Consider the following 25163-nt stretch of genomic DNA (forward strand, 5'->3'; position numbering starts at 1 on the left):
TACTAATTTCTAACATAAATTTCTGTTTTTCTAAAATATATGCCAACCATGTTTTCAGTTGGAAGGAAGAATTGGATAAGACTTCTCAGGAGTCTGCACAATCCCTAATGGCTCCCAGATCTGCCAAGGAGACCTTCAGGATAAACCCAAATGTAGCAGCAAATTTGTGAGTTTCTTTTCTTTTTACTTAGAGAAAAAAGGGGAAAGTGATATTTCCTTATAGATCTCCAAAATATGTCACATTTTTAGAGTAAATTATAGATGAAAACTAAAGCTTAAGATAATTTAGGTTTGACTTAGGATTCTTCCAAGAACCTAATAATAAATCACAAGAAATGTCAGTAAATTATCAATGAAAAGTCTGCTCAACATATAAGAGCCGCAGCAGAAGACAAAGTGCTGCCATGTACTAATGCTACAGCATAAAGATAAGCAAAGGTGAAGAAGAGGGAGAGAGAGAGAGAGGGAGAGAGAGAGAGAGAGAATGAGATTGTTGTAACTACCAGTAAAACAAAAGAATCTGAAAACAATAAAAGTAAAACAAAATTATACCCTACCTACATGCCATGGTCCCAACATTGTGTCCATTTATAATTAAGGCCAAACTGAAATAATGGAATTTCTTCTCTGTCCCTGATGGGTGGGCACTATTATATATTGAAACCTATTTTATTTCCAGCTGAATTTCTGGTTCAGTACCCATAAAGGCCAGCTTTCTCTATTCTGCTTCATGGCCAAGGATTGTAACTTGAACTGCCTGTTCAGTTGCGTCTCAAATCCATACCACAGATACTAGGAAAGGTCAACATAAGTTTATCTTCATAGTTTTTAAAACAATAAAAATAATCATGTGAATATCTGAGAGAACATCATTAACTATTTCAGTAGGTAATGAATGTATCAGGCTAAATACATTTTAACTGCGTTATAAAATCAAGTGATTTTGGTATAATATGAAGTATGTATTATTTATCTTTAGCACTTGAGAGTCCCACAGGAAAATAAATCAAGATACCAGAATGCCAGAGGAGGTATCCGCAGGCATTTCAAACTGAAGTATGCCAGTTAGTCACTACAATTCTAAACCCCAAGTCTGAAATTACTTAATTATATCAAATGCCTATCAGTCTCCTGAAATAACTAACAGAATTTTAAAGTTAACAGTGAGTTTTTGTATCTGTAGCTTCTGAATGGCTAAAACTAAGAGGGTATTAAAGAATGTTATTTAAAACTAATCTGCAAAAAAGTAAGGTTTATAAATAACTCTTAACCTGGAATATATAGAAAGGATAATATTACATACCAAGTTACAATAAGACTAGGAAACATTTTTAAAGGCAATCCTTTTTTGATGACCTATTTCTATTCAGTTTTACACGTAATCAACTATATATATACACACATATATACCTATATACACATACATATATATATAATTTCCTATTTCCTGAAGTATGAAATACAAAAAATTGCTAATATTTTCATATTTTCTGTCAGAGGCAAAAAATAATTGACACTCACATGGATATAATTAGTCAGAAAAGAAGACCTTAAAGTCTGTATAAAGAATTGATTATTCTTTATATGGGAGATAATCATAATTATTCCTGGATGTGTCATTTATGATTCACCTCGCTGAACCCTCTCTTTCCTCCACTAAAAATTCTTATAGCATCACTTTTTAAAATAAATCAGAAATCACTCAAGAAAACATTTTCTCTGAAGTAGAAAAAATCTCTTTGTAGAAAGATCTTACTATTTTATGGTATTCTGGTCTTCGGTGTGCAGGGCGAGACATAGTGCTTGATAGATGAAGAATGCGATCTTCAATTTATCTTCTTTTGTCTGTTTCTTAAAGGTATATCAGTCCAGGTCTTTTTGTTTTGCTTTTGTAAGCTCTTCCTTGCTTTGAGACAGGAGTGCTACTTCTGCACTCTACTGCTTTTGCTCTTTGCTGAACTGAAGAGGGAAAAAAACCATAACAACAGGATTTTCTTATAGCCACGTAACTTGCCACGGATCAAATAACTGCTTCCTTTGTAAGGATGAATTGTAATCTAGAGCCATAAAAGCTGATAATGTAAAGTCGGACCTGAAGCACTGAGACACAAAAAATTCTTTAGCCCAAGGGAGTTCTAGAGTGGTGTTTTGTTCTCATGCCAAGACATTGTTTTAAAATCATAAACAGAAAACTTTGCAATCCAAGATAGATCTAAATGTTAGCATTATTCAGTCTTGGATTGATTGTTGTAAGAATTAGAGAGACAAGATCAGCAATCCATAGGTAATAAATCCTGAGTTCAAACCTGATCCCTTAACTACACCAATGGTTATCACATTGTCCCCAAAACCATAGATCCCTATCTTGTGTGATTGGAGTAGTCAAATATATCTGGTAACCTTTTTTTCTTTTCATTAGCAGCAATCAACAACATTAAGGAGTGATAGAACGGGCAATATTTTCTTACAAAATTGTTGTTCAAAATGGGTGCTCTACAGTATAATAAAGTATAATGATCTGGTAGACAAAGTAAGCCCTTAGCTTTCTTTTGAGAGATCTGGAGATGTTAGCTATTGAAGGCTCTCTTTATTTATGCAGAAATACTTAAAATTCAAATAAAAAATCCTTTCCTTGACAACTGCAGGGTGCAGAGGAAGATCAAAATCTTTCCAGAAACAGAAGCGGAAAATTCAGTTTAGGAAAGTAGTTTTCTACTACTTATAGTTTGAGTCCATTCGTCCTATTTGTTCTGGCAAATTCTTGCTATAAAGGGACAGACTCAAGAATACTTTGAAGAAAAGGGTAGTGTAGTTGAAAGAACCTAGGAGGACTTGGAAGGCTCAGGCTGTTGCAGCCCTACCATTTATTGGCTGTGTGGCCTTGGGCAAGCCATTTTATTGCTCTATGGCTCAGTTTCCACATTTGCAAAATGGCAACAATATCACCCACCTCACAGAATAATTGTGAGAATCAAAGACACAGGTGTGCCATAAAACACATTAAAATGCACTATATAAAAACTAGTTACGATAGGTTATTCTTGTGGTTGGATAAATTGAATGGAATTTTACAATATCTATGTTATTTCCATGACTGCATATGTTCTATGACAGTATGATCTCAGGAAAATTAATTTCACTTGGTTGTGGGGTAGGGGTGGAGAGTTTTTTAGTAGCGATTAATAACAACTTATATATATACCAAATTTACAGTTTACAACATGGTTTTCATTTTCTTTATCTCATTTTAATTCAAAAACAGTCTGTGAAATATTACTGTAATTGTGGCCATTTTACAGGATAAGAATCTAAAAGTAGAGAGGTTGAGAAATGTGTTCAAGGTTATCTGGATGTTGGCAACAAGAAGGGATTTGGACTAAATTTGATGATTCCAAATCAGATATATTTTGTACTGCACACACTCTAATTACGTTAGAGCAAACTATTTTAGAGTCAACTCACAAAGCTTACTAAGGTTCAGTGACAGCATGTTGCTGGGTCAATTTGTGGGCAATCCTGGGTTCTGAGTAAGATACTGCAGAGAATAACACAGAAAGGGCCTGTGTGCTTGCTGCGAGCTGATGGCAGTACTGGAATCAATTTCACCAAACTCTAATGGCTGTGGTATGGTCACATTAGGGCCATCGGGAGAATTCAGGATGTCACTGGGTGTATTAGAAAAAGCCGGCTTTTATTTCAGACTGACATGGTTCCCCTCTGCTCCATGACCTTCCAGTCAAGACACAGAGCTTGAGGAAGGAGCAGAGACCCTGCCAGGTGCTACTGTACAAAGCACAACCTGCACGACCACAGCTGTACTCATCATCACAGGGGACACTGCTTTACTGGTTTGCAGACTATGAAGCCTGCTATTCTTCAGCAGCTCTTAGGATGCCAGTGAAACCTGTGTTCCACAGACTCCTTTTTTAATGTAAAAGTACTCCTCCCTTAAATAGAAGAAAGCACAAAGATGATGTTTCAAGCAGGTGCATGATCTATAATGTCTGCCCTGGCAGCCAACTAGGCAAGATATTTATTCAAGATATTATTTCAAGATAATGCATAAGCAAAGTTTTTCGTGTTTTACTAAGAGTTCTTTAGTCTTGTTAGGACTAAATTTGGAACTGGGGTTAGGAGAAAGACGCATTCTTAAGTCTAGTCAAACTGCACTGCAGTCAGCCAACCCAAGGAAATGGTGAATTGAGCTATGCCTCTAGGCTGGTCCTTTGGGAATACGTGGGCAGCAGAGTAGACACTTGGGAAGGCTCTAATAAAGGAGGACATCCACTGATCTGTGGGTTGTATGATCACCCGCAAACTATCAGAGAAGACAAAGGTCTGAATGTCCCTAAAATTTATGTGTTTAAACTTAATGCCCATTGTGGTAGTTTTAAGAGTTGGGGCCTTTGGGGAAATGATTAGGTCATGAAGGCTCTGCCCTTGCGAATGAATTAGTACCTTATCAAAGGGCTGGAAGGAAATAGCTTAGACTTTTGTTGCTTTTCTGCTATGTGAGGATATAGCAACAAGGTGCCATCTTGGAAGCAGAGAAGAGCCCTTGCCAGAAAACAATGCCAGCACCTTGATCTTGTACTTCCCAACCTCCAGACCTGTAAGAAATAAATTTCTGGTGTTCACTAGTCTGAAGTATTATAACATCACAAAAGAACTAAGAAAATTGATTACTCATGAATGTAATCATTCACAGTCATTGACAAGTTACACATTGGCACTGCAGATGAAGCGATTAGTTCTTTCAACAGTAAGCAATAGTAAAACTTGGGAATTTATCATCTACAAACTCCTTTACAGCAAGAATTTTACAATCCAATAATGACATCTATCAATCAATGCTCCATCCTTTCCTACATAATTCCCTGAAAGAATGGTCTACAGTTTCCTTCTCTACTTCCTTACTCCCCATATACAGATGCTCCTCAACTTGTGATGGGGTTATATCTCGATAAACCAATCAGAACTCAGAATGCATTTAATATGCCTCATGTACTGAGCAACATAGCTTAAGTTAGCCTTCCTTAACATGCTCAGAACATTTACATTAGCCTACAGTTGAGCAAAATCATCTAACACAAAGCCTATTTCATAATAAAGTATTGAATATCTCATGTAATTTATTGAACACAGAACTGACAATAAAAAAACAGAATGGTTGTATGCATGTTTGATGTAGGGTTTCTACTGAATGTATATTGCCTTCACACAATTGTAAGGTGGGGACCATCTATACTTTAATTAAGTTGATTTTTAAATATAAAATTATAAACATAAGGAGGCCAAACATGGTGGTGTTGTCTGTAATCCCAACGCTTTGGGAGACCGAGGTCAGTGGATCATCTGAGGTCAGGAGTTCGAGACCACCCTGGCCAACATGGCGAAACCCCATCTCTACTAAAAATACAAAAAAAATACAAAATATAAAATATAAAAATGCAAAAAAAGTTAGCCAGGCGTGGTGGAGGGCACCTGTAATCCTAGCTACTTGGGAGGCTGAGGCAAGGGAATCACTTGAACCTGGGAAGCGGAGGTTGCAGTGAGCTGAGATGGTGCCACTGCACTTCATCCTGGGTGACAGAGTGAGACTCTGTCTCAAAATGTATATATATGTAAGAAATAAAAATAAAATTATAAGCCTAAGGAAAGATGTGGTATTTACTATCAAGCTTTACTAAACATGTCGCTATATACACTTCAGGCTTTGCTTTTTAAAATTTTTGTGTTGATACATGATATTTATGAGGTACATGGATAGAATATACAATGATCAAGTTAGGGCATTTAGGGCAACCATCATCTTGAGTATTTATCATTTCCATGTGTTGAGAACATTTCAAGACCTCTTTTCTAGCTGTTTTGAAATGTAAATACATTATATATTATTTATATATATATATAACTCTTGGACAAAACTTGCTAAGTTTGTTCTTTGTACATTTTATATATTTTCTGGTATTTACTTGATTGATTCATTTCTGATAAAAGCATATTAAAAATATCTCTCCAGCCAGACATGGTGACTCACGCCTGTAATCCCAGCACTTTGGGAGGCCAAGGTGGGCAGATCACCTGAGGTCAGGAGTTCGAGACCAGGCTGGCTAACATGGTGAAACTCTGTTTCTACTAAAAATACAAAAAATTAGCCGGGCATGGTGGCACATGCCTGTAATCCCAACTACTCGGGAGGCTGAAGCTGGAGAATCGCTTGAACCTGGGAGGCAGAAGTTGCAGTGAGCCGAGATCGTGCCATTGCACTCCAGCTTGGATGACAAGAGCGAAACTCCATCATATATATATACACACACATATATATCCATAATTGTAAGAATTTTTCTTTATAATTTGATTAGTTATTGCTTTATATATTTCAAAGTTATGCAATCACAGACACACAAGTTGATAATTGCCAAAATTATTCCTTTTGACACTTTTTAGTTAAGTTTTGCCTTCTATTGATATTATTGTTCCCATTGATATATATTTCAGTACCTTTATTTTCAAGCATTGTGGTATAGTTTTGAGAGTATCACTTGTAAGCAGCATGACTCTATTTTTCAGTGACTTTGTAGGTAAGTTTAATCTAGCTCTGGAATAGTGGTTAAAAGCATGTGTCAGACCACCTAAGTCCCAATCCTGGCACTTCCGCTTATCTGTGTGTGATGGGCGGAAGGGCCACTGCAATGTTCCTGGGTAATCTCTCCACACCTTAGTCCTCTTATCTGTAAAAACATTGAGGATATTAGTATCTCATCATAGGGTTGTTGTAGGAACTAAATAACATAAAGTTCTTAGAGCAGTAACTAGTGTCAGTAATTGTTAGCTGTTGAAAAATTTTTTTTGTTGTGATTATGGATGTATTTAGTCCCATTTCTACCATTATTTTCTGTTTTCTCTTTACCAGCCTCTTTCCATTGTTTACTCTCTCCTTTCTTGTCAATATTCTCTTTGTATTTCCTCTTTTTTGAATGATCTATGCATTGGATTTCTATTCTTTTAGTGATTACACTTATACCCCGAAGCCACCAAATAAATCAATGTAATTAACATTTCCATCATCCCTGTTCTAGTTGTGTTTTCTCAGATTCTGTATTTGTCTATTTGGCATCCATTAATTACAAGATCAAATAATGGCCAAGTTGCTTACATCACCCCTGTGATCAAAGCCCATAATCTGAACCACTTCCTTATCTAATTGTCATTTACCAAGCCAATATTTACCCTCCCTTAGATAAACTATGGCCAGGTCACAGGCAAGTAGGGATAGCCTCTGTGCCCCAAGGCCAATCAGAATTGTTTAGTTAGCCAACCCTAAGTGTCTTCCCTGACCTCCCTTGCCTTTTCCACAGAGTGCCCAATAGAGCCTCTAGCTAGGCTTTCCCTGCCACCTCTTGTCCCCTGACCAAACCTGATGTGCCCCCATGATCTTATGTGGCAATAAATTATTTAAATGGCATTGGCCTCTTTGTGTTGTCACTCAGTCACTTCCCTAAATTAAAATTCCGCGGCACAAGTTGATACAATCCCAGAATTACAAAGGGATATTTCTCATATTCCTTTGTAATCCCTCTCTTCTTATCCCTACTTCCAGACTTCCTAGGCAAGCACTGGTCTGTTTTCTGTCGGTATAGATTAATTTACTTTTCCTAGAATTTTACGTTAAAAGAATTATACACTATGTACTACTTTTCCTGAATTATTTCATCCAGAAAATTATTTCTGAATTCATTCATGTTATTAATATATTTTAGGTTGGCACAAATGTAATTGTGGTTTTTGCCATTACTTTCAATCGTTTTATCCTTTTTTTTTTTTTTTTTTTTTTTTGCTGAGTAGTATTCCATTGTATGAACGTATAATACTTTGTTGATTCATTCCTTTGTTGATGAATATTTGGGTTGTTTCCAGTTTTTGGCTATTCTAAATAGGGTTGCTATGGACATTCATGTGCAGGTTTTCATGTAGACATGTGCTTTCATTTCTCTTGTGTAAGTAACTAGGAGACAAGTGCTTATGTTATATGGCAGATATATGGCTACCTTTTAAATAAAATGACAATTTTCCAAAGTGGTTACTCCATTTCACATTCCCACCATGAGTATATGAGAATTTCAATTGCTCTGCCTCCTTGCCAACATTTGGTATGGCTAGTCTTTTTATTTTAGACATTTTAGTAGATATGTAGTGACATCTTATTATAATAATATGTTGCCTTAGTTGTAACTTTTGAAATAAAAATTAGTTATTTCTGAAGTGAATGGACTTTTAAAAGATTATACTTGTGCCTATCATTATTTTTTGCTACTGTGTCTCTCCTCAGGGCTCATTTTACTTTTTGCTGTAATATATCCTTTAGTAATCCTCCTAATGAGGTTCTGTGGATGGTAAATTCCCTTGGCCTTGATGTGTCCTTATTTTGCTCTGCTCGAATGATAGTTTGGCTGCTATTAAGCACTCTGAAGATAATGTCTTCTGGTCTTTATTGTTATTAATGAGAAGTCTGCTGTCAGTCATTGCCATTCTTTTGTACATTATCTGTTTTTTTCTTTCTGATAGTTTTAAAGAATATCTCTTTATTTTTCACATTATGTGGTTTTACTCTGTGTTTAGTTGTGCATTTATTTTTCTGTATATTGCTCAGAATACCCAACATTCTTTGGATATAAGAACTTTTCTTTGATTCTGCAAAGTTCTCAGTTATTTCTTCTTCAAATATTGCCTGTCTATTCCTTCCTTTTTTCTTCCAGAACTCCTACTAGACAGATTGTGTAGCTGCTTAACTGTTTTCAAAAATAATTATTTTATTTCTTTGTTTGTTTATACTGCACTTTGGGTGAATTTCTCAGTACTACATTTCCATTCACTAATTATGTATTTAACCATATCCAGTTAAAAGTTTATTTGAGATGAGAAATGTATATCATGTTCACTTTTTATAAACCCAGCCAAACCTATTTCAGTGCCCTTTATATAGAAATTCTATCATAAATGTTTACTGGTTAAATACACACAGAAAACATCTTACTTTTTGTTTTTAGATATATAACTTTATTAAAAACCAAATATCGGCCGGGTGTGGTGTCTCACACCTGTAATCCCAGCACTTTGGAAGTCCAAGGTGGGCGGATCACGAGGTTAGGAGATCGAGACCATCCTGGCTAACATGGTGAAACCCCATCTCTACTAAAAATACAAAAAATTAGCCGGGCGTGGTGGCAGGTGCCTGTAATCCCAGCTACTTGGGAGGCTGAGGCAGGAGAATGGCGTGAACCCCGGGAGAAGGAGCTTGCAGTGAGCTGAGATCAGGCCACTGCACTCCAGCCTGGGCAACAGAGCAAGACTCTGTCTCAAAAAAAAAAAATCACATTTGCGTATAACAAAAAGATACCTATAAACAAATCTGCAACTTAAATTTTTAAGCAGCACATAGCAATATGCTATGAATGCAAGTAGATTTAAAATTTTTATGCAAAGTTAGAATATTTTGTTGTGATTTGGCTTTAGGGGCAACTAGCCTTGTTCTTTCCTTTGGGAAATCTTTTGAGCTCTTCTAGCAGAACCCTTAGGAACATTCCAGCCAGCCCTAAATTTTGGATTGCTCTAGTATTTAATAATTTCCATTAATAATTTTATTATAATTTTATGGTGACAAGATGCTGGTCTAGTACAAGGTTAAGAATGTCTCGTTTTGCTTTCAATGTTCTATTTGCTGGTGCTCAGCATTTTGTGTCATACAAAGCAGCACATAGAAAGTTGGAGGCAGCCTGCTTTCTAAGCGAGCCTCCTTTTTAATTATAGTAAAAAAAAGAAATTCCTCCCTTCACTCATACCTAAAGGAACTCGCCCTCAATTTCTTTCAGCGGTGATCAATCTGAGCTCAGCGTTTTCAAAGTACACAAGGGAAGATGCTAGAATCCTTTAAACATGTAAGGATGTTGGATCACTCGACACAACCAGTTAAACCAGTAAGATCCCATAAAATGGTTATAGCTGGTGGAGTCTAATGATCAGAAAGGGCCACAAGTTGATTTGTGTAAGAGCTTCCCACGATGTGCCCAACTCTCAACAGTATTGTGTCTTCTCTGCAGAGAAGTGGTATGTTTATCAATTCTTTAATTGCAGCCTTGACTATTGGTGGGCAACAGCTCTTCTCCTCTTCCACATTCAGCTGTCCTTGTCAGGTTGGAAAAAATTTCTATTATGGTTCTGCTTTTCTTGTCATTCCTGCCTTGATCCTTCTGATTGCTGGCTTTGCTCTGAGAAGCCAAATGTGGACCATTACCGGTGAATACTGCTGTAGCTGTGTCCCTCCATACAGGAGAATCAGCCCCCTAGAGTGCAAGCTGGCTTGCCTTAGGTTCTTCAGCATCACTGGGAGGGCAGTTGTTGCTCCTTTAACCTGGCTGGCGGTGACCCTGCTGACAGGCACGTACTATGAATGTGCAGCAAGTGAATTTGCATCTGTGGACCATTACCCAATATTTGATAATGTCAGTGCCAGCAAACGAGAAGAGATCCTAGCTGGGTTTCCATGTTGCAGATCAGCTCCTTCTGATGTGATCCTAGTAAGAGATGAAATAGCTCTTCTGCACAGATACCAGTCACAGGTAAGTAGATTTTTTTCCCCCTGCTATGTTATCCCATAGAACTACAGTCACTGGAAACATTGCAGATTCCTACTGCTTCTCATATTCTCTGATTATAGAATACAATACTAGATACTGTTCATCAAAGTGAGTTCTACTGAGCGAATATACATAGTTAGGATGTTGGGCTTTGGAGTCAGCAGAACTGAGTTTTAGTCTTGCTTTGCCACTTATTAACCTGCAAAACCTTGAGTAAAATGGGGATATTAATGGCACCTACCACATGGGGTTGTTGTGAGGAATACATTTACCAATATATCAGAAGTGTTTGATGTGATTTCTAGAATCTATATTAAGAAATAGATTTTAGATATTATAATGAATATTATTGCTATATTAGTAAATCCCATCTTCTGTATATATATTCTTAAATATGCATTCTTATATATTACTATTTCATCTAAAATTATAGGAAGCTTAATTATAAAGAAAAATAACTCCAGTTGTGATTCTAAATTTGGTGTCTATGAATAGGTTTATGTCAGAAAGTGGGGTGGGGGGGAAGAAAGCCTGAACCCTACTACATTTATAGGTTAAATTTTTTAAGTGCTATTGTGCATTTTGTCAGTAGAAAGAGTGACATTGGCTGTCATCAATTTCTCCAAGGGATTTGAGGAAAAAACACATTTTGAAACCACTGTCACATAGTAAAAGCATAGCTTTTTAAAACTACTTATTGCAAAGGCATGCATATTTTTTCACTGGTAATCTTAGAGTTACTACATTGTAGAAACGCTGAAGTTATTTAGTTGGGAAAAGCTACCATCAAGACACAGAATATCAAGTTATTGCAATGTGGTCCAATTTTTAAAAAGTTAGAAATACCATTAGATATGCTGTGTCTTAACTTTTAAAATACTAGCCCTAATGCTCAGAGGAGCTATGTAAAAATATGTGAAAATTCAAAAAATCAGTAAAGTATAACTTAAAATAACTTTCTTGCTTAAGAAAAGCTAAATTGTAATACGCATTGGTAAGATTTTCTTAAAGTGAAAATAAAATGTGTTATTAAATGCATACACAAATTTCTGTGGAAAGATACTTTTACAGTTTTGAGTACCATTGCCAGTAGGTTGTTTGGTTTTGTGACAACAAAACTTACATTTATTGACGTACTTTTCATATACTGTATAAATATTTCATATCTTAATTCTAGTTCTGATAATATTGAGAGATGGATATTACTACCCCATTTTACAGATAAGTAAATCAAAGCTCAAAAAGTTTATGTAACTTGTATAATTCAGGGCTAATAAACTGGATCAAGATATCCCAAGATCATGCTATTTCCTTTTCACTAGGCCGTCTTCTGTGACTGTCTCAACCTTCAATCACATTTCATTAACATATGTTATTTTTCAGTTAGATTTTTTGTGAGTTGACCACAAAATCGCCTTAAATTCAAGTATCTTCTTTGCCCATGCCCCATTCTAAAACATCTTCCTGACATTAACTTCACCCCATTTCAATCTACCTTCTAGACATATGCCAAAAATATCTTTCTAAGTGCAAATTGAATGATGAGATCCCTTCCCTACGCATATGAAGCCCTTCAGTGATTTTCTACTAGCCTAAGAACAAACCCAATTTCTTGGCATAACATACAAGGCTTCAACATCTTGCCCTTGACCACTTTTACATGACTCCTACGAGCATATGAGTCCAAATGTCTTGAGGTTCTGCCAACTATTCATGCTATTTTTTCTTTACCTTCTTAGAACTCTCTTTACCTTCTTGCATCTGGTGAACTTCTTTTTAATAATTTAGGCTTTTGCATTATCTCCTCTGGGAAGTATTCCCTGATACTCCTTTCCCTTAAGTGAGTTCATTCCATTGTGCTTCCTTGGGTGCTCTGATTACTCATATCAAAAACTATCCCATTGTGTCATATTTCTTGGGTTGCTCATTTATCTCCCTTTTCAGGCTTAAAAATCATAGAGAAAATGAATGCATCTTTAATTATTCACATCTGAGTTCCCCATAACCAAGCATATGTATTACACACGGGGGAAGGTCAACCTGGAGCTCAGTAAATGATTGTTTATAGATTAATGGGCATCTGGAATGGCTTTTCCTCTGCCATGCTGGCCTCTGTTGAGTTAAATGGTAATAAATATCACTTTATAGGTTTTAACCTCCATAGGGTACCACTATCCCACTGTGCACACACTGGAAACTCCAGGCCTGTTGATAAATCACAAGATGCAGAAGAGGACTTCAATACCCAAACTGTGACTGCATACTGCTACCATCCCCAAATATGTGGAACTTACCTCTCTCACTTAACATAAGAAGTGCAAAATATTGAAAACAGTAAAATGAAAAGAAAAAACAAGATTCTAAGAATAAAAAACAGCCATGTGAGTCCATCTTTAAAAGCCAACAAGAAATAGTCTCAAAAACTAGTTCCTTTTCCTTTTAAAGTATGTTTCAAAGACACATAATGAAACTGGTCAGCAAATGATTATTTGAGGACAAGGGAAATGAAAAGGAAAACAATAATGTACTACATGGCACAGTGACTATGCTATTTTTTTTTTTTTGTCTTTTTTTTTTTTTTTTTTTTGAGATGGAGTCTCTCTCTGTCACCAGAGCATTTTTATGGCATGATCTGGGTTCAGTGCAACCTCTGCCTTCTGGGTTCAAGCAGTTCTCGTGCCTCAGCCTCCTGAGTGCCTGGAATTACAGGCATGTGCCACCATGCCCGACTAATTTTTGTATTTTTAGTAGAGATAGGGCTTCACCATGTTGGCCAGACTGGTCTCGAACTCCTGGCCTCAAGTGGTCCACCTGCCTGAACTCCAAAGTGCTGAGATTACAAGTATGAGCCACCATACCCAGCCAACTATGCTATTTAGAACACATTTAGATACATGAGTCTGTTCACCGACTTGCTTTTTAGCTGCAAAAGAGGAAAGAGCAACTCAGGAAGAAATATCAATGAACACCTGTTGGTACATCACTGAAGACACCTTAGAAGGTTACTATTATTATGTATCATATCATTTGCATCACCATCATTATCAAATATTTATTAAACACTCAAAGAATGCATAGGCCTGTACCTGAGAGTTGAGAAGTAAGGTTGAACTAAAAGCAAAGAAAGGTATATATCATATGTAAGGTTAATTGGTGGGTTATAGCATCTGTCACTTCAAGGACAGTATTTAGAATCCATTCCAAGTTAACTGGTCAAATTTCTTTGTAACTCAAAAACCTAATTGAAATGGCTGGGCCTATGCTCTCCATCAGATCTATTTCCAAATCATATCATTAAAACGTTGTTGATATATTAAAGATGGGAAAAGCAAATTTTATGCCCATATTTTAGTTCTTAGGTTTGTAGGAATCCCTCCTCCCATGGCTGTTGCTTGAATATTTGATGTATTGATACTTCCTGTTTTTCTTTCTAATAATGATGTGAAGATGCTGGGTTGGATTTTGATCACCTTGGCAACCATTGCTGTCTTAGTCTCCTGCTGTGTGGCAAGGTGCTGCTCTCCCCTCACCTCTCTGCAACATTGCTACTGGACCAGCCACCTCCAGAATGAGAGAGAACTCTTTGAACAAGCAGCAGAGCAGCACTCTCGGGTCCTCATCATGCACCGCATAAAGCAGCTATTTGGCTTCATTCCCGGGAGTGAAGATGTCAAACACATCCGTATTCCTTCTTGTCAGGACTGGAAAGATATTTCAGTACCCACTCTTTTATGCATGGGTGATGACTTGCGAGGCCACTATAGCTCCCTTGGAAATAGGGTGGATGAGGATAATGAGGAAGACAGATCAAGAGGTATTGAATTAAAACCTTGATTACAGCACCTTTCTTGAGTCACGTTGCTTAGTAGATACTTGGCTTTTATGATCAGGGTGTTTCAATGTAATCTCTTCATCTTTTTCTTTCTCTTCTGATATTTGTTTACGTAAGTCCATCTCAAATATTATTTCTAAAATCAATTTATTAGGTGATTGTGCCAATCTCTCCTTTTGAAATCTTGCCAATGGTGTGGTAATGCCTAGAGTGGAATGTGAAGTCATGTGGAAATTTGCATCTTAGTTGTGTTACTTAGTAGCTGTATGAAAATTAATATTTCTGAGTGCTATTTTGTCATCTGCACATTGTAGCTACCTCCTAGAGTTATCATGAGAATTAAACATGAGAATACAAAGTGTTCAGCACTGTGTCTTTCATCAAAATAGATGCTAATAAATGTTACTTTGTCTCTTTTTCTTTTGCATTCCATGTCTTCTATCACTGTTTTTTCCGCCTCCATTTTCTGGTTTTATCAGTTTCTACCTTTATATAATATCCAGAACTTTTCGCAGCCTCCCCCTCTTTCTTCAGACCTAAATATCTGACCTTTTGGGAAGCAGGACAGAAACCCCTTTCTAATCCGGTACCATGTGAGGGAGAAGCCCATGCAGGAAGGTCTTGAGTTATCCTACTACAACCAATGATATATCATTGTATCATTATTAGTATCATGTTATTTGTAGCACCTCCATACTAGGAGCATTTTTATGGCCACTACATATAAAGTTTCTTCTAGAAAGCTTCTCCACTGTGCTCTACTACAGAGATACCATTTGTACCTTTTCATTACCAAATTGCACCTTTGCCCTCAAAATCCATTTGTGAAACCAAAACTGCAATCTGTACTTGTATATCCATTACCTGTAACTCCAAAAGAGAATAATTTCTGCCTGACATTGCTCTGCCTGGCTTTACTAAATGCAGCCTACAGTATCTGGACAATTTTCTAATTTATCTAGATTATTTCTGTGATATATAGTGACTCGTGCCTGATTTTTGCTACATTCACTGAAGCAACTTGCTCATTAGCAAAAATAAGCTATCTGAGGCTGAGGGCTTCTATTTATTTCTTTAGTCAAAACAATACTTACTGGACAGTGGACCAACTGCCAATAGTCAATCCAGTTTTCAAGATTCACTTTCAAGGAGACCAAGGAACTTGACTATACTATCTGAAATGCAATCAATTACTTGGTAATCTACTTTTACCCAATTATGGAAGGTTCTATTTTGTATAAAGTTCTGGGTCCTTGAACTTAATAAGAAGAAGAGGAAAATGATTTTTAAAGAAATTGAAATGTTTTCAGGTTTTGTTTTGTACTCCAACAAGAGACTGCATATTGAATTCTTTGCTGGGAGAACTGTCCTGTCCTCACCATTACTCATCTGTCATCTGACCTAGGAAAAATCAGTCCATCTCCCTGGGGCCTGGATTTTTTTAATCTATTCAATAAAAAGGGATGATAATGTTTTACCTCTTGGAAGAAAATAACTGCACTAAATAAGTGCTTAAGGTCTCTTTTATACCAAGTATGATTTTTATGTTTATGTTTATATATATACAGGTCAACATGCATACAGCTTTCTAAAATGATAGTAGACCCAGGTTACTTCTCTTGGAAGGAAAATATCCCCAACTCTGAATCTGAGCTTTCTCTGAAGACATTTACTGGCATTCCACTTTTAAAAGAATGTTAATGTACTGACCTCTTTCAAGTCATCAAGGAAAGCCATTCCAGTTTGTCAACTAACTTTACACCCAGTAGTGATATGACATTACATGAAGGATGTTAAAAATACAAATAGAAGTACGCTGTGGAAGGCAACTAGGGTTCTAGTTTCACTCTGATACAAATGAGCTGTATAAATATGGAATATCACTTCCATTTTGTTCCCTAAGGTCTGCTCCACTTCTAATGCTCCAGTTCTAAAATTCTGTTTCTATATACCTGATAATTTTTTATATCCCTCCGTATTGGAACATACTAGTTAAATGGACACTTTCAACCACGCTCAGAATTAATTTATTAGTTGTCAGGAACTATACCACAGTAAAGACTCTTCAATAAGATTTTCGGTTAACAACAAAATCAAAGAATATTTGAAGTTATAGCATTACATCATCAGAAAGAAGATTAATAGTTGTTTATACCCTAATACCAGGAAACTATTTCCACTAGCTTCTGAAGCCCTTTCTACATCAAACTCTTTTAGTGCATGATGTAAAATTTTTATATTTTGAGCCAGTTAATCATGATCTTCTCCTGTAACTTTCTGGCAAAGGATTCTAAGTATTCGTTGGCTCTTCTACATGGCTTCAGAGTGATTTATAGCATCTATGTGAACACTTAAAAGGTAGTACACACCCCTGGGATTTCATCATACAGTACATTATCTATCTCAGATCACATAAATTGAATTTTTAGTATTTTGAGGGGGGGCTATGGTCTATAGCATTTTTTGTTCCACAGCTAGTTAAATGAAACTTTTTCATTATGAACATGGTACTCCTTCCCCTTTATGCTTAATGGATTTATGTAATTATAAAACATACAATTAAAGTAATTATGTGCTAATACTACTTTATATTTTGCTACCAAATGCCTTTGGCTACCACATCAAACCCTGGAGCTTGACATATATAAACCTGCTCCTTTCTTAATTTCATTAGCTCCTCCACAGTGCCACCATGACCTAAGTTGCCTCCTTCCCAGGAGACAAATACAAACCAATGTGTAGATGTGTTTTACTCAACTTTCTTTGTTTTCCAAAGCTGAATTGTAGAACCTAATTTATACTCTGTCCTTCTCTGGGTCTCTTTTCTCTGTTCTCAGTCTTCCATTCATTTTTTGTACAAATTCTATTGGATTGTAATAAACAACAGTGAGATTTTACTAGCTGTTTTCTTGCATTTGGTTTGTAGCACAAAGGGAAATCACATTAATCCTATAAAAGTTTGAAGTATCATGGCCAACCAAAGGCCTTCTGAATGCAAGACTAGGTAGGTCTTTGCTATCTCGAAAACATAAGGTGTGGAGATACAGCTTTAACTTCTAAATAGAGTCTATGGGAAATTAGTACCAGTCAATAAAGAACAGATACTGGCAGGCTGAGGAGCATAGACAGCTACACAACTGGCTTCTTAAGCTGGGGGGCGTAAATCCATAAATGTGATGTCTGGACCGAAGAGCAATGAATACAGAGAAGCAAACTGTATTATTCCTGACCTGAATTATTTTTCTGCACTAACAACCAAGTATGATTAAGCTTCTGTAATTTCAGTATACCGGAACTTCAGGAACAAAACAAAACGCACGAATTTCAAATATGGTTTCCTCTGCTGCCACCTAGTGGTCAAAACAGGTGTCTGCGCCCATTTGTGGTGATGGCGGTAGCAGTAAAAATAATATGTAGTGCTCACTGTATGCCAGTTACTTTCAACAAATTATCCTAGTTATACCTTTCCACAGAGTCACAAATAGTTACCTATTGACAGTAAGTTGCTGAAATGACATTAAATAACATTAATTCTTTATTAATTCATTGCGTAATTAAGATACGGAGAAGTAATTGAGATACAGAGAAATTAAGCAATGTGCCAAGGGTCACTAAGAGTTGAAGCCAGAATCCAGCCCTGGATCCTGCACTCTGCAGCACTGTGCTGGAATACAGCAATGAGGTATGTTATCAATCTTCCAAGGCCTTGTAGGTGTTAGGAGGATATTCCTGATACTTCTGTCAATGAATAACTGAAACATCCTGGGCTCTGACTGTGTGTTGCCATATCACATAAGCCGCTCTCTTTCCACCTAAATCATACCTGCATGATCAGGGCCCACTCTCAAGGCACTACGCTTCTTAGCAAAGTCACCTGTCCACTCTCACTGGGACATCACATTGGACCCGATCTCCCCAACAGCCAGTGGCACTGATTCTATTCGTTGCAGACTAAGCACACACCTGCTCTGGAGTCTCAGCTGTTCTCTTTCTCATGCGTGGCATGGGCATGGCACTACTGTAATCTGTCCATTTATTTTGGGTAGGCCATTGTTATGAAGTGTCAAAACAGGGATGAGGAAAACACCATCTCCTATCATTTATGTTGTCTTGCACAAGTCAATCTCTCTGGGACTTCAATTTTCCCCTCCACGAGAAAGGAGAGGGTGATTAAATTGCAAAGGTGGTTGATTAAACCATTTTGAATCACAGACCCCTTTGAAGAGCCATTCTGGGGAAGCTTTTCTGAGGACATATCCAGTGCATACACACAGACACCAGCTCACATACCTCAGAGTTCTCAATACTGTTATAGGCTAAATAATGGCTCCCTGAGGATGTCCATATCCCTGGAACCTGTGAATGTGACTCAATATGGCAAAAGAGACTTTGCAGATGGATCAAGGTAAGGATTTTGAGATGTGGAGATATAATCCTGGATTATCTATGTGGGCCCAATGTCATCACAAGGGTGCTTATAAAAGGGTTGCAGGAGGAATCCGAGTCAGAGAGAAGGCAAAGTGACAACAGAAAAGGAGTGTCAAAAAGTGTCAGAATTATGCAGCCTGAGAAAGACTCGATCAGCCATTGCTGGCTTTGAAGATAAGGGGGTCATGAGCTAAGGAATGTGGGCAGTCCCTAGAAACTGAAAAAATCCAGGAAATGGACTCTCTCCAAGAGCCTCCAGAAGGAACACAGCTCTGCTGACACCTTGCTTTTAGCCCACTGAGATCTGTGTCTGATCTGTGCCAGAAGAGTAGTAACTACATACTGTTCTTTTAGTTACAGAACTATAAAATAATACATCTGCAGTGTTTTAAACCACTAAATTTGTCGTAATTTGTTACAGTGGCAATAGGAAGCTAATATACAAACCAATACACTTCAGGAGCTTATGAACCCACAAGGCTGTTGAATGAGACTCCCTGGATTAAGACCTCTAGGTCATTTCTAACACAAGCACACTGATTCTATATGTGCTGACATTCTGCCTTGGGCAAAACTATTGCTCCTGGAAAACAAATATATCTATAATATAATATTTTATGAATACAATTCAATGTGCTCTAATATTTTAAAGTGTGCTAAAGTGCAGAAAGAGCTGAATATAAACTTTATATGCATTTATAGATGTTTTACCTTAAGCTGCAAATAAACATTTAAATATATTTTCCTTCTGTAGTTGCCAGTTAGTGGCATCAACAGAACTATTTACTATAAATTATTTCGTAATATAGACATATGTTGGCACTTGAAATGTGAGAAAGCAAATGCCAAAGCACAATCAATCAATCTCTGGATCTACATGGTGTTTTGATTTCACAAATTTCATAAATCAATAATAGGTCGTCTATTATTGAGGTTTATACCTGCCATCATTCTTTCATGTTGAAATAACTTGAATTTGGAAAAGCTGCCTACAAAATAAGCATCTTTAGTCCAATGATGATTTAATAGATCCTATGCTGTTCTGTGAGACAGGTTTATATTTCATGGGGAAGATGATGCAAAAAGCAAAATTCATCCAAGTTATTACCGGCAGAGCTAGAATAATAATTTAATAGGCAATTCAGTACTGCCCGCCATCGGGGAGCCTGATGTTTTGAGCTCCTTCTGGGAAATTGTCTGGGGCTCACTGGCATGGGGTGCCCTGAGCCAGACCAGACTGCAGGGACCCGTTTCTTCCCTCCCCCACATCCCTGCACTCTGCGACCCTCTTCCCACAGTGTGGCATGCCAGGGGTGTTCTAGCTGGAAGTGCTAACTCCCACCTGCAGCTCTGGAGCCAGTGAGGTGGTGGCAGCAGCAGGTCCTTTCCTTGGTGTGCCGCTGCACTGGGCCCAGGGTGGTCTCCACTGTGTGCCGCGGATCAGGCCATCCTCTGGGGTGGCGTGTCTACTACCAGTGCTCTGATGGCTTTGAGGGCTCTTACAGATTGCTGTCCTTTCTGGCTTCAGATCAGTGTGGTGAATCTGTATTCTCTTGGGTTGGTCAAGGACATTCCCTGCACTGGAATGGAACCATTTATCTGGCACCACCCCTAGGACCTTCTCCCATCTTCCCACTTGGTGGCCAAGTGTAGAAGGTGGGGTGCAGCGGTATTAAAAGAGACATTGTTTTAGGAATGTAGTGATTATGGCCTAAGGCATTCAAGAAAAGACATAGTTGGAAGATGTGTAGTAAATTTAACTGACTAGAGAATAACCATTCCCATTTTCCTGCATACTTTGGGTAAAATTTCCATTTGTGGTCATCAATAAAGAACATTTTTTGAGAAAGACTTTGGAAGCCAGTATTCGGGAGCAGCAGGATGAATGACGCAACTTAATGAGTAATGATGTGACCAGCATTACAAAATAAGGTGTACAAAATACTGCAGAGGCAAGAAGAACGATTTTGTTTTGCTAGAAATGACAATTAGCCACGGGATTGTGTGTAGCAGCACTGCTTTTTTTTCTTCTAAATCATGGTGAGAGACATGAAATTAGACAGCAGTGCATTTGACAATAAAGAACATGAAGAGATGGCTTTTCTTCCTGAATAGGAAAAGATGGTGCCTGGACACCATGGAGAATCTTCACACAAACAGATTAAACAAAAAGAAATGTATATGCATTGTCACAGGATCCTTCAGGTGCTGCTTTACCAGCTGGACACCTCTGTGGCCAGTGGTACCTCTACTTGAGTTTTGCTTGTTCCTGCTGGGCTCGTTCAGCCCACTTGGCCTAGCAGGCCGTGCTTGCTTGTGCTACCGGCCCAGATCCTATGCCTGCCCAGAGGGAAACAGGTGCGGAGCGGCAAAGGGTATGTGAGCGAGCAAGTACAGGGTCCAGCCACTGTACACAGCAAGCATGCCAGCTGCTGCAGCAGGGCGGGTAGCTCCTGGCACCGTCACCATGCGAGACCGTGGCTAGACCAGACATACCGCAGCTTCCACTGTGGAAACCAGTGTCTGGATGAGTCGAATGCGGTGGCACCCAAAAACGCAGAGATTCCAGGAACCACAGAGCTCCAAAGAGGGTGTTACAATGTGTCACAGCCCTGGCTCAGGGAGCCCCGAGGTCTGGGCTTCCAGAAGGGCCACAGCTTCTCTCCCTCTTGTCACCTGCCGTGTGGGCAGCGGGGATGGGGGCATGTTTTGAGCGAGTGTGTTTCAGCCTGTTTGTGTTACAGGTCTTTCGGTCTCACCACCCCGCTCTGGCCCGGCCCTGTGGCTGCTTCCCCTCATGTGGGGCAGCTGCCCAGCCCTAGCAGAAGGTGGGAGGACTATAGTGTTAAAGCTCTGGCTTGGGGAATCCCAAGATCTAGGCCCCCGGAAGGGTTGCCCCTCTTCATTTCTGCAGTCTGGGAGCGTATCACCGCCCACAGCTCGGCAAGCAGGCCAGGAACATGTCACAGCCCCTTTAGCTCCCGACTGCAGTTCAGCAAGGACCAGAAGAGTGTTACAGCTCCTTTTGCTCCCGCTGTTCAGCAGGTCCTGAGTTCTTGTCCTTCGTCCAGAAAGAATGAGGTTATGCAGAAAACTGGAGGGTGAGCAAGGCAGAGAAGAGCTTTATTGAGTGACAGAACAGCGCTCAGCGAAGAGGACACCCAAAGTGTGTGGCTACCATCCGCAGGCAGGTAGTAGCCATGAGTGTCTGAGCTCAGAATGCAGGAAGTGCATGCTGATCGGTCCATGGGTGGGCCAAGAAAAAGCACCACTTAATTGGTCCAAAGGTATCAAGGAAAATCTCACTCCAGGTTAGGGACTTCACTTGGAACTGATAGCCCAGCCCCTAGGCTTCAGGCTGTCCCTGGCTTGAAGATGGAGTTTCACTGGGGACCTGCCCCTTCCCACCTAGGAACCTGTCTACCTCCCGCTGCCATCAGTAATTCTCTATTAGTTATTCCAAATCTTCATCAATAAGTCATTATATCTTACGAGGGCCCATGAGTTTTAAAAATATATTTTTAAATACAATTATGTAAGATTGTTTATAGAGACAGGGACTCTACAAAAAAATTTTGCCACCAGGACACTACATACCTTAGGGGTAACCCCAACTCAACCCTTCACTGTATTTTCTCAAAGGAAGCCAGAGAATTGATGACTTATATTTAAATTTTTCATTTTAATTCTCATGTTCTTTCTATACATTTAAATTAATGTATATTGCATTTCACTAACCCTATCTTCTATCTCTTTTGCTCCTTTGTTTTCTTCTCCCCATGTCTCAATCCTTTTCACATCCAAAGCAAAGGTAGGGGGTTTGTGGAAAGTGGTGAAGAGGGAGAGGAAAAGAGGAAGAGGAGGAAAGTCAAAGTACATCAAAATGGTTATTACTAGGGTAAGAGGAAAGGAACATGTACAAACTTTATTTTTTGTCTTCCCACCTTATACTTTGTTCTTACATGCGAGGCAATGCTGGAAGTGTAGCTCACTTACACCTAGCGTTGTCCCTGCTTTGTTGTTACCCAGAATTGAGGCCCTATATGTTACATGGTTCAAGAACATTAGCATCAAGGCTGTTAGGAGAAAAACAACTCCATGCATAAATACTACTTGTATGAGTTCATTTTCACACTGCTCTAAAAAAAACTACCTGAGACTGGGAAATTCATAAGTAGGTTTAATTGACTTACAGTTCCGCATGACTTAGGAGGCTTCAGGAAACTCACAATCATGGCGGAAGGCAAAGGGGAAGCAAGGCACGTATTACATGGTGGCGAGAGAGAGAGTGGTGAGGGGTGGGGGAACTTCCACACTTTTAATCCATCAGATTTCACTAGAACTCACTATCACGAGAACAGTAAGGGGATGTTCACTCCCATGATTCAATCACCTCCCACCAGGCCCCTCCCCGGACACATGGGGATTACAATTCAAGATGGGAATTGGGTGGGGACTCAGAGCCAAACCATACCACTACTCCTTTAGCCAAGGCACCTTGGGTCAGAGAAGTTAACTGCTAACTTTGAAGTCTACACAAAATTGACTGCAATATAAACATGATCTTGAGGAATCATACGCTCTTACATCTGGAAGGAATCTCATAGATCATTTTACCCAACTCCCTCGTTTTATAGATGGGGAAGCTCTTAGATCCAGAGAGATTGTTTCTTACCCAAATTTATATGACAAATTCATTGTAAAGACCTGTAACCTAGACTTATAATCCCCCGGTCCAGTGTTTTTAGAACTGTACCATGTTACCAGTTTTTTGGATTCATTCATTCACTCAGAGAGTTAATATTCTCTGAGTGCCTAGTCTGTTTAGGTACTGCTTTACGTGCCAAAATACAACAGTAAACAAAATTTCTACCCTCATGGAACTTACATTCTACTAGAGGGAGAAAGAGTATAAACATAATAAATAGTGTAATTTTAAAGTAGCATGGGATAAAATGAGTTAAAGGGGATAGGTAGTGCTAGGAGTGGTTGTAATTTTAAGTAGGGTGGTCTAGTGGGGGTAACCCCATTTAGAAGGTGACCTTTGAGGAAAGACTTGAAGGAAGTGAGGGGGTGACACATATGGGTATGGGAGGAACAGCATTCCAGACAGAGGGAACAGCAAGTGCAAAGACCTTAGGAGGAAATCCTGCCTTGCATGCTTAAGGAACAGTAAAGAGGCTAGTATGGCTGGAGTAATGGAATAGAAGAGAGACCTGAGTGAGCACACTCAGCCTCCTCGCCATGTGATGGCCTGTGCTACCTCAGTACTCTGCAGAGTCCCCACATGCAAGAAGGTCCCACCAAATGTCCCCCTTGACCTTGGAATTCCAATACTCCAGAACTGTAAGAAATAAAATTACCCAGTTTCGGGTATTCTGTTATAAGCTTAGTCCAGAAAATGGACTAAGACACAGAAAGAAGAGCTGTGAGGATGAGGATCAGGAAGCCAGATTCTAGGACCTATATTATAAATACACGATTTTAATCTGAGATGAGGATGGGGCAGTTATGAGCAAAGGAGTGATATGGACTGGTTTACATTGTAACAGAACCACTCTGGCTTCTGTGTTGACTCAGAGTAGATTGTAGGCCAGGGAACTGAGTTAGGCTGGAAAGTATTACTAAGATTCACTACCCTTGAAGAGATATCCATTCAGAGTACACAAAACTAAAATTTTATATGGCTCTTTGTGCTTGTGACTGGTAAAGTCTTTGAGATACCTGAGTAAATGAAACATTAGCCACATGAACTGTTTAATAATTAAAATTAAGCATGAAATAGGGAATTCTCAACACTGAGCTTCTGACAGTGTGATTGCCTACAAAACTCACAGGCACAGAAAAGTAAAAATAAACATCAAAATAATTTTTAAAGGCTGATAGTATTAGTAAATAGCAACTACTAATTTGCATTACCTGCAGAAGAAACTAAGAAGAATACAAATAAGATGAATCTCTTAGGGACATACTTCATTAGCAATAAAGATGAACAGAGAATAGCAATGCTTTATAAGATGATATATGAATTTAATTATCAGTAAATAATGTTGATATGGAGTTTACAAAACATGCTTATAATTATTTCATGTCATCTGAATTATAAGCTTACGTATCTTGCAAATGACTAAGGCTGGGTTTATTACTTCTGGTTCCAGATCCTATGATGGCTGTAATAGTCAGTTCTCATGCTGCTATGAAGAAATAACTGAGACTGGGTAATTTATAAAGGAAAGAGTTTTAATTGACCCATAGTTCTGCATGGG

The 25163-nt window shown here is 38.5% G+C and overlaps 2 protein-coding genes across 4 annotated transcripts in view; one reads left to right on the forward strand and one right to left on the reverse strand.

The window, feature by feature from the left end:
- The window catches only part of TRAPPC3L (trafficking protein particle complex 3 like), a 47507-nt gene extending 45709 nt beyond the window's left edge, over positions 1 to 1798 (reverse strand). Inside the window, exon 1 of the mRNA XM_033234375.1 lies at positions 1757 to 1798. Coding sequence (XP_033090266.1) covers positions 1757 to 1798 — 42 coding nt within the window. The remainder of the gene's footprint in view (positions 1 to 1756) is intronic.
- Positions 64 to 14896, forward strand: CALHM4 (calcium homeostasis modulator family member 4). 3 transcript variants are annotated; one of them, XM_033234372.1, is made up of 3 exons: positions 64 to 166; positions 10553 to 10619; positions 14085 to 14896. In XM_033234372.1, exons 1-3 carry the CDS (start codon positions 108 to 110, stop codon positions 14469 to 14471), a joined length of 513 nt encoding a protein of 170 aa, XP_033090263.1. In that variant the 5' UTR covers positions 64 to 107; the 3' UTR covers positions 14472 to 14896. The 3 variants fall into 3 exon arrangements, with proteins under 3 accessions (XP_033090263.1, XP_033090262.1, XP_033090264.1); XM_033234373.1 differs by lacking the exon at positions 64 to 166 and adding an exon at positions 10030 to 10107; XM_033234371.1 differs by lacking the exon at positions 64 to 166 and having other exon boundaries at positions 9403 to 10619.
- Positions 14897 to 25163: the final 10267 nt, after the last annotated feature.

This window comes from Trachypithecus francoisi, unplaced genomic scaffold (genome assembly GCF_009764315.1).
Source record: "Trachypithecus francoisi isolate TF-2019V2 unplaced genomic scaffold, Tfra_2.0 Lachesis_group15, whole genome shotgun sequence".
NCBI classification, from domain to species: Eukaryota; Metazoa; Chordata; class Mammalia; order Primates; family Cercopithecidae; genus Trachypithecus; species Trachypithecus francoisi.

Excerpts from the sequence above, each read along its gene's own strand:
- CALHM4 (XM_033234371.1), top strand. The coding sequence starts at position 10,062 with ATGTGCCCAACTCTCAACAGTATTGTGTCTTCTCTGCAGAGAAGTGGT. Across the intron at positions 10,620-14,084 it reads TGCACAGATACCAGTCACAG|ATGCTGGGTTGGATTTTGAT; the intron begins GTAAGTAGATTT and ends AATGATGTGAAG.